Source organism: Vulpes vulpes, chromosome 16, assembly GCF_048418805.1.
Source record: "Vulpes vulpes isolate BD-2025 chromosome 16, VulVul3, whole genome shotgun sequence".
Classification (NCBI taxonomy): Eukaryota; Metazoa; Chordata; class Mammalia; order Carnivora; family Canidae; genus Vulpes; species Vulpes vulpes.
Genome location: NC_132795.1, coordinates 61940619 through 61956529, shown reverse-complemented (window position 1 = coordinate 61956529; position 15911 = coordinate 61940619). Strand labels below are relative to the sequence as shown.

Here is a 15911-nt window from a genome sequence, read left to right as displayed (position 1 = left end):
TATATTTACTTAAAACATAGATGTATATATATATATTTTTGGCATTTTCTTACTTTCTGACACAGCAAGATGTTCCAGGGTCATCTTATACTTTTAAATGTTACTGTCCAAGAAATGAGGAGTCCTCATTTTCTATGATTCCCAGTTCCATTTTGTATTCAATAATTACAATGATGACACGCAAAATTAGAGACTAAAGTGAATTTAACCAAATAATTCTACTCTATGAGGTCTGGCTCCACCTTAGTAATTAGGTGATATCCCTAGACATTTCTAGCTCACCAAATAATTACAGAAATAAGTAATTAGGACTCTATCTTCAAATGGTATTTAAAAGAAATAATATCAAATTTTCAAAATATTAAGTAACAAAAAATATTGTACATTGGTGCTAAGACCAAGACTTCAGGAAAGCATTCCTACAACGCAGAGGAGGCTATTAGGTTTTTGTTAGTGAGGTTATTTATTGGTTTTATAAACTCTTAACACAGTTATCCTGTGCAAGTAAATGGGAATGTTCTGGAATGTGAGTTATTCCATTACATACTAGCTCTGTCTTCAGTAAAGTTACTCCGTTGTTCTAAGCCTCAGTTTCTCCTTTATAAAGACAGGAATAACAGTGCTTATCCTATAGGGTTGCTATAAGGCAGGAGGCACAGTCCTAGCATGTTATGAGGGCTCACTGATGCCCAATATCATTATGGTGCTGGACAGAGTTTAGTTACATGACCTTTCATATATAAAGAAGGAGCTTAGAAGTTTCCACAGGGCACATGCAGTATTTCCTCTTAACCTAGCAAGCCAACGATGTTAATAAAGCATTATTTAATGTCGTGCATTTATTTTCTTTCCAAGCATCTGCTTTACTCAAGAAACCTTAGGGAACTTACAGTTTTGCATTCTTTTATTTCTTTTGGGTAAATTCTAGGATTGTAATTAAACTGTTCAGGAAAAAAAAATGCATTCTTTTACAGCTTAGCTACATATGCTAAATTGTTATCCAGAAAGGTTAAACGTTTTTTTAAAACATTACCAGTAACGGGGTTCTGAGTTATTTTTAGAAGCCCGAAGGACATTATTTTCTCATTGTAACATTTGTTGGGGGTTCACCATTGTGCAACCAAATTATGTTGGTTAAAGTCACATTGCTATTGAAGTTCACTTTAATGAACCATCTACCCATTTAATGTTAGTCAAAAATTAAGCCATCAGAAGGTATTTCTAATTGCAGTATCTTTAGTATATGAAATTGGTTTGCTGTAGCATCTTTAAGCAAACAAGAAAAAACAAAAGAAATAAAAGAATGCAAAACTGTACATATAAAAGTATTCATCATAACATTTAACATTGTTTATAATAGCAAAACATTAGAAAGAGCCTATATATTCAATAACAGATGATGGACTAAATTGTAGGAGACCTATGTAATGGAAAAGTACACAGCCAATAAAAATAATGACACGTCTATATTTATTGATATGGAAAGATGATCATGGTATATCTTCAAATGGATATCACAGATTTTGAGAGAATACACACGATTCCTGTTCTTTTTTAAAAAAAATACACTGTATGTATCTACTCTATGCTATGCCTAACTATGTATAAGTATAGATACCCAAGTACAGATAAATTTCCAAGTATAGAAGGATCTATACCAAAATACCAACACGATCAATATATGTATAGGTGAAGAACTCGGAGTGGCTTTAAATTTTCTTTATACTTTTTTCCCTTTTCTTCAGTTTTTGAAATAAGTATGTATTACTTTTATCATCACAAAAGGTTTAAATACCAATCAACCGACCACTGAACCATTAAAAAAAAATCTCATTATCTAACCTGTCCCATGTCTCAAGCACTGATAACTGCCAAAATGCCCTGGAGTAAAATGAAGCAGGTATACTACTTCTTAGGATAAAGGAGGGCCTATAATTCACAAATTAGCCAACCTAGAGAACTTTTGGGGTATGTTATCAGGCATTACTACTTAGCATATCCCTGAGGTCCAGAAATTTGTCAGATAAAGGAAAAAAATTTCCCTGCTATAAGTTCTCCTTCACAGAGAGAAACAGTATAGGTAATATACATACTTAGAGGTAAGAAAAAACTTACTGCAGTGGATAATCTGGATGCCAATGTCATTTCCAAGTTCCCTTTGAGACCAAGGAGTGCAGGAACTAAAATGAAAACTTCTGTTACTTTTTTGAACACCTCCCAGTGCTATAAAGGAAAAACAAACAGAATTTTCTGACACACTTTAAAAAACACTTTAGAAAAAAGACATTTCTAAAAATCTCAGCCTTTCTTTTTTCCAATGTTGCATCAACATTTTGAATAACACAGGTCATTTAATCAGTGAACGTTTAGCTTAACCCCATTCTGCAGAGCTCTGAAGCCTTGCTTGAGTCGCTTTAGAAGACTGAGTTAAATTGGGAGTGATAGCTGATACAGTCACTATATCCCCAAATACCTCTAGCTTGCTACACAGTTCTGATACCCTTGAATTTTATTTTATCTGTTAATGAGGACAGGAGTCAGTATTAGTAGTTAAGAGTACACACTCAAGAACCAGACCTTCTAACTGGACTTGAATCTTGGTTCCAACGCTAATGACGACAATCTCACAGGAAAATTACAGTATTATTTAATTTAGCAAATGGAGAAATAAAGATTTAAAGAAATTAAATGATTTTCCCAAGGCCAGAAAATGGGACCTAGAACAGAACTCAGAAGTTCTGAGTCATTCCATGTTCTGGTCCCCATTTTAGGGACCAGAGGCAACAGGCTACAGTGCACAGGATCATTAAAAAAAAGCCCTAAATTGGAAATTAGAAAATCTGTGATTCTAGGCATGGATCTGTCATAACCTAGCTGCATAATCCTGGATGAGTCATATGTCTTTTGGATCTCCATTGCTTCATCTATGAAATTAAGATCCCTGTCTGCTCTAGCCCTTGGGAAAATACCATGATAATGAAAATAACATATTAAAATACTTTATAAAGTGAAAAAACCCACACAATTCACTTACTAACCTGCCATTTACTAATGCTATTAAGAGGTGATTGTCCCAGGAAGAGACTTTATGGATTCGCATGTTGATTTATGCCCAAAAATATCAAGAATGCAGCCTTGTCATTAATACCAAAACAAGTGAGAAAAGTAAAACTTAAATTCATCAGATAAATGAAAGAAAAATCCAATTTGTCCCCACAGTTGCCTTAGTGGTTGTTCCAAATAAGTATAGAACTAGAACCTAAAGAGGTTAGGAAATGTTTATCAGATCTTTGGTCAATCCTGGTTCAAAGGATATGCAAGGGAATCTCTCCAGGGTTCAAGTCAAGTAAGAATGAGCCTAAAAAAAGCACTGGGGTCCCGGTTGGTCCCAGATTTCTTAATCTGCCAAAAAACTAACAAATAATCTTGTCTATGTTTTATGATGGGTTAAGAATTCTGCTGTGCTAGTGGGATATGCCTCCTTCAGAGATAAGAGTGGTAGTGGTGATAAAGATGATGATGATGAACAGGATAATAATACTAACAAACAACATTCAACCTCCACTTATTGCCTGGTATATGCCAGGCACGGTTTTCTTTAGGTTTATTCATTTAAGCTTCACAAGAAACCTAGGAGATAGGGATCATTTTTAACAAATCAGACATAATTCAGGAATTCAGGAATACATTTTACCTGGGTCATCATTTTAAGATACCTTGCCTATATGGCTTAATATTAGAAATATCAGAATAACATCCAATATCTTTGTCTAGCTCCTATAGGTCATCACACTTTGGATCTGTTGGAATGAGCTCCTTTGGGTTACTTCCACCCTTTCCAAGTTCAATTCAAATCAAATACTCCCATGAGAATTACTGTGAAGTCACTAACACATTAGCATTGCTGTAACAGTAAGAACTCTCCATTGATTTTTTATGCCAAATAAATTCTGTATTCTTTTCCCTACACGTGCAGAGGTGTGCTTCTAGAAGTTCCCAAACTTTCTCAGTTTTTATTATATCCTTAGGCCAAAAGAAATATCTAATAGTCCTATTATGTAATTGGTCCAAACAACTTAATGAGTATTTACTTCCTAACAATTTAGTAACCATTTGTAGAAATAAAACAAATACATTGAAAAAACATTTTATATTATATCACCATAACTACTTATTAATGGGTTGTGTGTACCTGTTGGTCACTGCAAAACTTCTCAAACCTTGGAACTGGAAACTGCCACCTTCATTTCTTGTTCTATATTGGTTTTTGTGTAACACTTGCTTTTTTCGCAGCACCATTGAAAATCTAGTCAAGAGAAATGCTGTATGATGCAATGTTGAAGTGTTGAACCACACTGAGTCTGTAGAGTGTCCAGGAAATGTTATTGTGCTTCCTTCAAAGTTTTTTAAAAATCCCACACCAACCCTGGAGTGTCCAGAGACAGCATTTGGGTTGAGAGTAGTGTGAGAAGCTGTACTGTATTTTAGTCAAAGAGAAGGGCTTCAGGGTCAGATTCAGTAGGATGGAATTCTGACTACTACTCTTACTCTGTGACTTCTGTGATTTACCAAAGTTTATTTAACCATTCGACTGTTGAAAGTTAGCTGGGTTATATCCAGTTCTTAGCTATTATGAATAAAGCAGCTATAAACATTTATGTACAGGATTTGTGTGAACATTTATTTTTTGGCATAAATGCTCAGTAATGTACTTAACTAGGTTATATGATAGTTAACATTAATTTTAGTTTTTGTTTGTGTGTTTGTTTTTAAGAAACTGTCAAGGGGTGCCCGGGTGACTCAGTTGGTTAAGTGTCAGACTCTTGGTTTCAGCTTAGGTCATGATTCCAAGGTCATGAGATGCCCCCCACCCTTCCCCTTTCTCATCCCCTCAAGCTTCACTGCTCAACATGGAATGTGCCTGTCCCTTTCCCTCTGTTCCTCCTCTTATTTGTGCTCTCTCTCTAAAATAATAAAGATCTTAAAAAAAAAAAAACCTGTTAAGGTGTTTCCAGGAATAGCTATTCAGTTTTAAATTCCTATCAGCAATATATGAGTAATACCATTTCTCTACATCTCAACAGCATTTCATATTTTTTTACTATTTTTAATATAGCCATTCTGATAGGTGTGTAGTGATATCTCAGTGATTTTCATCTGCATTTCTCTAATGGCTAAAGATATTGAATATCTCATGTTTATTTGCCATCTGTACACACTCTGGTGAAATGTCTCTATGTCTTTTGCCAATTTTCTAATTTTTCTTAACTGTTGAGCTTTGAGAGTCCTTTATATATCCTAGTCTTTTATCAGATATATGGGTTTTTTTTTAAAGATTTTATTTATTTATTCATGAGAGACACACAGAGAGAGGCAGAGACACAGGCAGAGGGAGAAGCAGGCTCCACACAGGGAGCCTGATGCGGGACTTGATCCCGGGTCTCCAGAATCAGGCCCTGGGCTGAAGGCGGCGCTAAACCACTGAGCCACCTGGGCTGCCCCAGATATATGGTCTGCAAATATTTTCTCTCACTCTGCAGCTTGGCTTATTATCCTTTTAATAAGGTCATTCACAGAACAAAAATTTTATTTGATGAAGTCCAATTTATCCATTTTTCCTTTTATATATATATGTATATATTCTGTTAGATTTACATATGTACTTATTTTCTGAGAAATGTTATTGTATCTTTAATTTCAATGTTCACTTAATCATTGCAGCACATAGAAATAGAATGTATTTTTTGGATGTACTGTGTATTCTGGGACCTTGCTGAATTCATGTGTCAGTTCTAGGAGCTTTCTTTGTAGATTTTTTGGGATTTTCAAAGTAGGTAATCACATCATCCGTAAATAGCAGCAGTTTTAGTTTTTCCTTTCCAATCTGTAGGCCTTTTTTTTCTTGCCTTATTGCATTGTGTTCAATAAAGGTAACAAATGCAGACTTCCTTACCTTGTACCTGGACTTAGGAAAAAGACACTCATATTTCTCCGTAAGTAAAATGTTGAGGAAATTCCACTCTATTTCTAATTATCTGAGAGTTTTGTTTTGTTTTGTTTTAATTTATGATAGTCACAGAGAGAGAGAGAGAGAGAGGGAGAGAGGGAGAGGGGCAGAGACACAGGCAGAGGGAGAAGCAGGCTCCATGCACCGGGAGCCCGACGTGGGATTCGATCCCGGGTCTCCAGGATCGCGCCCTGGGCCAAAGGCAGGCGCTAAACCGCTGCGCCACCCAGGGATCCCTCTGAGAGTTGTTTTTTTTTTTTTTTTTACCATGAATGAGTCGTTGAATTTTGTCAAATGCTTTTTCTGCATCAGTTGATATTATCATGTGATTTTCTTCTTTAAGCCTGTTAATATGGCAAATTACATTAATTTTCAAATATGGAGCCAAGCTCACTTCCCTCACTTGTTCATGGTGTATAATTCATTTTATATATTGCTGAATTCTACCTGCCAGTATTTTGTCCAGGATTTTTTCTTTTATCTATACACAGATTAATCTGTAGCTTTAAAAAATTATATTGTTTCTGGTTTTGTATCTGAGTAATAACTAGCTTCTTAAAAAGAAAAGTGTTCCCTCCTCTTCAATTTTCCAGATAAGCTTATGTAGAATGTGTTAATTCTGCTTAAAATATTTGATAGAAATTACAGGTAAAACTAATTGGGCCTGAAGATTTAGCTTTTAGGGGTTTTTAAAATTACATATTCAATTTCCTTAGTAGGTATAGAGCTGTTCAAATGATCTATTTCATTTGTGTTCTTTGTAATAATTGTTTCTCAAGGAAGCAGTCCACTTTGTGTAAGTTGTAAAATGTACGTGTGCAGAGTTGTTTGTAGTATTCCTTTATTATCCTTTCGATGTCTCTGGATCTCTAGTGATATTCCCCATTTCATCCTGGTTTTTCCTTGTTTTGGGGGGTTCTTCTTCTTTTTTTTTTTTGGTAATATTGCTAGAGATTGTCGGTTTTAATGATCTTTCCAAAGAACCAATTATTTGTTTAATCAGCTTTTTCTCCTTCTGTTTTCAATTTCACTGAAATTTTTGCTTTTATCTTTATTATTCTTCTGCTTGCTTTTGGTTTATTTTGTTCATCTTTTTCTGAGTGTGAGATGAGAGCTTCGATTAAGATTTTCTTCCTTGTTCTAATATCCATCTATAAATGTCCATCTCTGTATTGCTTTACCCGTGACTCAAAAATTCTGATGTTACATTTTCATTTTCATCCAGTTCAATGTTTTGACTTTTTTGAGGCTTCCCCTTTGAACATGGATTATCTAAAGGTATGCTGTTTAGTTTCCAGTATTTGGAAGTTTTCCTGTTTTCTTTCTGTTACTGATTTCTAGTTTGATTACATTGTAATCAGAAAACATACTCTGAATGACTTCACTATTTTAAACTTGTTGAGGTTTGGTTTACGGCCCAGGTTATGGTCTACTTTGGTATATGATCTATGACAGTGTAAACTGAATGTGTATGATGCTGTTTTGGGGAGGGGAGTGTTCTATAAATGCCAATTAGATTCTGTTTGGCTGATGGTATTGTTGAGTCCTTCTATATCCTTGCTGATTTTCTATTTGTTCTATCAATTGTTGAGAAAAGAGTATTGAAGACTCTAATTATGGATTTTTCTTTCTCCTTTCAGTTCTATCACGGGCTCTTATTATTAACCAACAAAATGAAAGTCCTGGCACCCTACGTGCCCTTCTCTGATAACACCCTGGCTGAAGTGCTGGAGTACATCACTATAGCCTCTCTTCCTCCCCAGATTTATTGAGGTATAACTGAAAAAACTGTAGTATATGTAAAGTGTATAACATGATGATTTGATATACATATACCATTGTGAAAGGAGTCCCACCATCAAGTTAATTCACACATCCATCCAACTCACGTTACCTCTTTCTTTGGTTAAAATGCTTACAACTTTTTGTCTTATTTAGCAATTATCAACTATACAGTACAGTATTATCAACTATAGTCACCATGCTATACACTAAATCCTCAGAACTTATTCATCTTATAACTGAAAGTTTGTACCTTTTAACCAACTTCTCTCCATTTCCCCCATCCCCCAGCAAGTACCATTTTACTGTTTCTGTAAGTTTGACTTTTTTTTTTAGATTCCACATATAAGTGATATCATGCAATATTTGTCTTTCTCCATCTGATATACTTTACTTAGCATAATGCCCTTCACGTACATCCATGTTCATTAAAACCTCTTGAGGTTGAAGTCTAAGCCCCAAACTGAACCTTTGCTGCCCTGGGTGTGTGGATGAGGCCAGTCTTTTCTGTCATGGTTGGCTAGAGTAGAACAATTCTTGTCTTCAAGGTTTCTATCTTGCTAGATTGCCCTTTTCCTAATCATTTGGCTAGCGAGAACACGCTTTTCTTGTTTGCACCTGTTGGCATTCCCAGGTTGCTGGCTTCTTTAGCTCCAAATCAGGGATATATGAAGCAAAAAGGGCCTAGACAGGCTTTCTTCTTTCTACCTTTCATGGAATCTCCTTATGTTTATTTTATACAAAGTTTCCAGGGTTTTGTTTTGTTGTTGTACTTAATGGGCAGAATAGGTAAACATACATTTTACAGCTTCCCAGAAATCAAAATGCCTTTACATCAGAGGAAGTGCTAGTGCCTTCCTGAGATCACAGCTATGTTAAAAAGAGATATTTTATCTTCAGTACAAATTCTAAAATGATAGCTATGCTTCATAAGTAAAGACAAACATGCTGTTGCCTTCCTAGCTTTGTGAATTGAGAAACTGATAACAAAAATTAGTCTAACATTGATACTGCCCTCTTACCTTTTCTTTGCACTTTCAAAACATTGACATTTTGTCCACAAAACTTCAACAAAGCCTCCCTTTTCTCTCTGACCAGTCTACCTTCCATATCAGAAAATAGCCCTAACTCAGAGTTCCATGGTTAGAAATACAGCTTAGGTATTGCATCATTCCCCATGAGTTCTGAAACACATACAGCAGTATAGTAATAAAGGAATACTAGAGAGCTATACTACCTCACATTTCAAAGGAATATTTTCAGCATTGCAAGAATACTATCTTCATCAAACATAATAGGATCTCAGGGTTTGGCAGACATCAGCTTTCAATAATATTCTAATGATCAGTATAAATTTACCTAGGAATCACTAGCAGTAATTCCAAAGGTATTAGCTCAGTTTACTTACGTTTCTTTTAGATGTTTGGGTAGCTAACAGTAATTTCATTTTATAGAATCTTGTAACAGAGTAAGTCTATGGATAATCCAAGATATGCATACAGCATGTTATACAGAGAACAGGATTTACACAAAAGACAGGGCTCTGCCATTTACAAGCTGTACATTCTTGCACAAATCATTTAAAACTATTTGCCTATTTTTAGTGAGGGAAGAAAAGACAAAGAGCTTAGACTAGGATATTCCAATTCTGAATCTTAGGATTTAAAACTCTAAGTTTGATTATCAAAATTCAGGAATCTTTATAACAAAGTAGTTTATTTCACTCATTCATTCAACAAGGAATTACTGAATGTCTGTTCTATGTAAAGCATTATGCTGAGTTTTTGGACTGGGCCCTATGTAAGTGGGACCAAAGATTGTGTGGCCTAACTATCCCAACCCAACTCCATTTACTAGTGGTAAGGGCACTTACATAACTTTAGATTCAAAGTTCTCAAACTTGAGCCCACATCAAAATTACCAGAAATGCTTATAAACACAGTTTGCTGGACCTCACCCTAAGTTTCAGCTATGGTAGAGTCTGAGAATTTGTGTATCTAAGTTCCCAGATGATGCGGATGCTACTGGTCTAGGGAGCACACTTTGAGAAACACGGACTGAGATAAACAAAAAGACCATGGAGGGGCCAAGTCCTACATGTAAGGAGTCACTACACTAAAGGATGTTCTTGCCTCTTATGCATACTTTTCCATCTCCACTTTCCTTGAAACAATATCCACTCCCTCTCACTTGAGAAGCAGTTAAATTCCTACTCTTTGTGCTTCTAGTGAAATTGCTGATCTGATTGGCCATCTGTCCCCTGAGATAGAAGTGTAACTCAAACATAAACATTATTTTCTCTCTCTAGTCACATTGACTTGTCCCAGAGGTAAGCACATGACCAAAGACAAGCCAACTAAAGAGTTCTTCCTTAGATTTTTCCAAACCAGGGATCCCTGGGTGGCGCAGTGGTTTGGCGCCGGCCTTTGGCCCAGGGCGCGATCCTGGAGACCCCAGATCGAATCCCACATCAGGCTTCTGGTGCATGGAGCCTGCCTTCTCCCTCTGCCTGTGTCTCTGCCCCCCTCTCTCTCTCTCTGTGACTATCATAAATAAATAAAAAATTAAAAAAAATACTATTAAAAAAAAAAGATTTTTCCAAACCAAAGAGAAAGAATGGCTCATTTTTTTCCCTTTGTAAAACAAACTAAAAGGATAGGACCTCACAACTGTCAGGGTCTATATGCAATATGAGAGAATGTGGGCAACAAAATGGAAATTGAAATGAGAGACAGAGAGAAGATAAGCATAAAATTAAGTCTTTGATCTAGTTATATCTGAGGTAGGCTGCACATCTATTCTTCCCAGTTACAAAAGACAATACATTCTTTTATTCCTTAAATTAAGTGGTTAATTGGGTTTCAATTTCTTACAACAGAAAATTCTGACTCACAGAAGGTGACCCAAAGATATGTCCCCAGTAAATGAGGATAGAGTACAGTAACTAGTTAAAAGTTGCCTTGGGAGACTCCTGGGCAGCTCAGAGGTTGAGCATCTGCCTTCGGTTCAGAGTGTGATCCCTTGGTGCCGGAACCAAGTCCCACATCGGGCTCCCTGCATGAAGCCTGCTTCTCCCTCTGCCTATGTCTCTGCCTCTCTCGTTCTGTGTCTCTCATGAATAAATAAATAAAATCTTTAAAAATAAATAAATAAAAGCCATCTTGTAAGTCAGCCACTCGTCAGTTGTGTGACCTATGCAAATAACTTAGTATCTAAGCCTTGTACATGAAATGGAAATAACACAGCCTACCTCAGTGTTCTCATAAACATCAGATGAGATAACTCACACAATGTACCAACAGAGAATGTTCAATGAATGCTACTTGTTAATATTTACTGAACATTGATCTCCCAGCTACTATAATTGTGCTTCACATGCTCCTTTATGAAGTTCTTTAATTTAGGGCCCAGGATGAATAAAGTGATGTTGTAAGGCATGAGTTCACAAAGGTAGTTTAGACTGGAACAAAAGCTTATTCCTTGGGGTAAGCCTGAACATATTAAAAAGAGCATTTCACATCCCTACTGGGTTTTTTTGGTAGTTCAGTAGATTCCTATAGCACTCTTTTTACCTCTAAAGGTACTTAAGTGTTCAGTCATGCATTTTAGTTATAATCCATGTATTTATATTTCCCACTACTACAAAAAGGCATCAACTTTGGGGTAAAAACTCATATAGTGTTAACAATACAGAGAAAATATCTGACGAAATTCAACATCCATTCGTGATTTTTAACACAAACCTTAGTAAACTAAAATTTTAAAATGTTCCTAACATGATAAATATTACAAAAATCAACAGCAAATCCCATACTTCATGAGAAACTGTTGAAAGCTTTCTCTTTGAGATCTGGAACAAGACAAGCCTGTTCTCATCACTTTTATTTTATAGTGCTTTGGAAGTTCTAGTCAGTACAGAATGGCAAATAAATAAATAAATAAAGTTTAGAAAAATAAATACTGTCATTATTCACTGAAAATATGGTTTTGATAAAGTAATTCCAAAATAATTTACATATAAGTTATTAATATTAGTAAGTGATTCTAGCAAAGTTGCTAGCTACAGGGTCAATATACATAAACACACAAACAGAAAATAAATTTTTTAAAGAACTATACATTTACAATAGCATAAAAAGTATCAAATAACTAGAAATGAGTCTAACAAAAAATGTAAAAGATCTGTGTTCAGAAACGATTAAATATTAGAGAGAGAAATTAAAGATGATCTAAATAAATGAAGAACGCTATTCCATATACATGTATCAGAAGAGTCGGAATTATAAAGAGTCAGTTCTCTTCCTAATTATCTGTAGATTCAATGCAATCTGAATCACAATTTCAACAACTTTTTTTGTGGAAATTGACAAGCTTTTATACTGAAATGTATGTGAAAGTGCAAAGGGAAAAGAATAACCAAAGCACTCTGAGGAAGAACATGGAGAACATTCTCTACCAGATATTAAGATGGTGTGGTATTCATGCTAAGCAACATAAATACACCAAAGTAGTACAATAGAGAGCCCAGAAACACATCTGCACATAAATGGGTACTTGATTTATAACAAAGATTTTGGTTATATAATAGAGCAGACACAACTGGAAATCCATGTGGAAAGAAAAGAAACAAAACACAATCCCTACACCTCACACTCTATAAAAAATTATTCCAGGAAGAGAATGATCTAAATTAAAAGTCAAAACAACAAAGCTTATTTAAAAAGGTAATTTAAGGGACTATTTTAATTATCACAGAGTATGGAAAGATTTCTTAAGCAGGAAACAAAAAGTACAAACCATAGAAAAGTAGGAAAAAAGGCACTATCTCAAAATTAAGAATTTCTGCTCATTAAAATACACCACTGAGAGTAAAAAGGTAAGCCATAGAGAAGGGAAAGAGATTTTTAATACATATAACTAAAGGATTTGTGTCCAGAACACACAAATAACACAAATCAGTAAGAAAAAAATCTAAAAATCAAATAAGAAAATGAGCAAAAAAACCTTTACCAGTAACGTCCAAATAAATGGTCAGTAAATATTATTAATCATGAGGGAAAGCTCCATTAAAACCACTACACGTATGCCAGAATTTCTAAAAAGACTGCCAATACCTTGTTATACATAAGAATACAGAGCAATGAGACCTTTCATACGCAGCTAATTAATCTGTAAATTGGTACAACCATTTCACATATACTAAATTTAAATACCTTTATATCCTACGGCCCAGAAATTCCATTTCTACATGTGTATACAACAGAAATGAATGCATATGTGCACCCAGAATCTGAAAACACCAATGACCTCAATATCCATCAATAGCAGAATACATTGTGATATACTCATAATTGGATTAATATATAGCAATAAAAATAAATGAACTATCTTTTCATAAAACTTGCATAATGTTGAGCAAAAAAAAAGCCAAACACAGAAGAATATATATTCTACACTTTACTGTATAAAGTTTTAGAAGAATTAAGTAAAACCAAACAATAGTGTTTAATGATACACATTTAAAAAGACAAAGAAGTATGAATCATAAAATCAGATTATTGATTACCTTTGGTGATGGGGAATAAAACCAATCATGAGAGCAAGAAGAATAATGAAATACTGCTAAGATTCTGTTTCTTGATGATAGTTCTATGATTGCTTGTGTCATGAAAATTCACTGAGCTGTACATTTTGGTTTTAATACTGTATATTAAATTTCACTATTAAAAAGTTTTAAAAATATTCAAATTAAATATTTCAAAACATGTTTTTATAATTTTTAACACTAAGTTAATATATTTTTTAAGATTTTATTTATTTATTCATGAGAGACACAGAGAGAGAAAGAGAGAGGCAGAGACACAAGGCAGAAGGAGAAGCAGGCTCCAAGCAGGGAACCTGATGCGGGACTCAATCCCAGGTCTCCAGGATCATGCCCTGGACTGAAGGCGGCACTAAACCGCTGAGCCACCTGGGTTGCCCAACACTAAGTTAATATTATAAATCAATAATGCATATGTTGTTATCTCAAATAGTATCAAGAAATAAGTAAATATTACGAGAAGATACATAAGCTATATAAATATTCTAATAGTCTATATGCTAACATTCTTATAGATGTTATTCTAGAGCTAAATATTGAATGTTTCTTCAGAATAATTATCAAGAAAAAGTGTCAACCAGAAACAGCTTACTCATTTTAGCAGTCGTGATACTATTGTAATAACCTGAAACAATTATATTTAGAGTGGACCGATAGATTTGGTTCTCTGTTAGTGTTATAGTCCATTCAAAAATTCAATATACTTTCATCCTCCCTCACTCTAACTTATCTCCCTCTTATTAAAATCCACAAAAATCTCCCCATCTCAGTATCTTTAAATTAATTATATCTGAAGTTTCTATTTTCCCCAACATTTTTGTACTGATGTATAATTAATGTACAATGTTAGTTTCAGATGTACAATTCCATAATTCTATAAATTACTCAGTGTTCATCAAGATAAGCATACTCTTAATCCCCTTTATCTATTTCACCCAATTGCCCTACCCATTTTCCATCTGGTAACCATCAGCTTATTCTCTATATTTAAGAGTCTGTTTTTTGTCTTTTTTTTTTTTGGTATATTTTGTTTCTTAAATTCCACATATGAGTGAAGTCATATGGTATTTGCTTTCTCTGACTTATTTCACTTAGCATTATGCCCTCCATGTCCACCCACGTTGTTGCAAATGGCAAGATTTCTTTCTTTCTTTTTTTTATGATAGTCACAGAGAGAGAGAGAGAGAGAGAGAGAGAGAGAGGCAGAGACACAGGCAGAGGGAGAAGCAGGCTCCATGTACCGGGAGCCCGATGTGGGATTCGATCCCGGGTCTCCAGGATCGTGCCCTGGGCCAAAGGCAGGCGCCAAACCGCTGTGCCACCCAGGGATCCCAAATGGCAAGATTTCATTCTTTTTCATGGCTGAAGAGTATTCCATTGTGTGTACGGTTCTTTTAACCATTCACCCATCAATGGACACTTGGGTTGCTTCCATATCTTGGCTATTGTAAATAATGGTACAATAAACATAAGGGTGCATATAGCTTTTCAAATTAGTGTTTTCCTTTTCTTTGGGTAAATATCATAATGAAATTATTGGATCATATGGCATTTCTATTTTCTAATTTTTTAAGGAACCTCCAAACTATTTTCCACAATGGCTGTACCAATTTGCATTCCCACCAGTACTACAAGAGAGCTCCTTTTTCCCCACCGAAACTTGTTATTTCTTGTGTGTTTGATTTTAGCCATTCTGCCAGGTATAAGGTGATATCTCATTGTGGTTTTGATTTGCATTTCATGTGTCTGTTGGCCATCTGTATGTCTTCTTCAGAAAAATACTAAAGTCCCCTGCCCATTTTTATTCAGATTATTTGTGGTTTTAGGTGTTGAGTTGTATAAGTTTTTCATATACTTTGGATATTAATCTTGTGTTGGACATATCATTTGAAAACATCTCCCATTCAGTTGCCTTTTTGTTTTGTTGATGGTTTCCTTCACTGCACAAAAGCTCTTTATTTTAGTGAGTCCAATAATTAAATTTTGCTTTTGTTTTCCTTGTCTGATGAGACATACCTAGAAAAATGTTTCTCTGGCCAATGTCAGAGAAAATACTGCCTGTGCTCTCTCCTAGGAGTTTTATGGCTTCAGGTCTTACAGTTAGGTCTTTGATCCATTTTGAGTTTCTTTTTTTGTATGGTGTGAGAAAGTATAGGTCTTTGATCCATTTTGAGTTTATTTTTTTGTATGGTGTGAGAAAGTGGTCCAGTGGTCCAGTTTCATTCTTCTGCATGTAGCTTTCACACCTTTTGTTGAAGAGACTGTCTTTTCCCAATTGTATATTCTTGCCTCTTTTGTCATAGATCAATTGACCATATAAGCATGGATTTGTTTCTGGGTTCTCTATTCTGTTCCATTAATGTAGGTGTCTATTTTTAGCACCATTCTGTTCTTTTTCTTAAGTAAACTCTATACCCAAAGTGGAGCTTAAACTCACAACCCCAAAATCAAGAGTCACATGTTCTTCTGACTGAGCCAGCCAGGCAACCCTGGTGTTTTGATTACTACAGCTTTGTAATG

General features: G+C 35.1%; 1 protein-coding gene across 11 annotated transcripts in view; it reads right to left on the bottom strand.

Moving 5' to 3' along the window:
- The window catches only part of SLC41A2 (solute carrier family 41 member 2), a 127701-nt gene that overhangs the window by 84837 nt on the left and 26953 nt on the right, over positions 1-15911 (bottom strand). For all 11 annotated transcript variants that reach the window (XR_011997972.1, XR_011997971.1, XR_011997973.1 and 8 more), the window contains one exon: positions 2116-2223. Coding sequence is in view for 8 of the 11 variants with exons in the window: in XM_072742451.1 (XP_072598552.1) it covers positions 2116-2223 (108 nt within the window). In the remaining 3 variants the exon portion in view is untranslated. The remainder of the gene's footprint in view (positions 1-2115; positions 2224-15911) is intronic.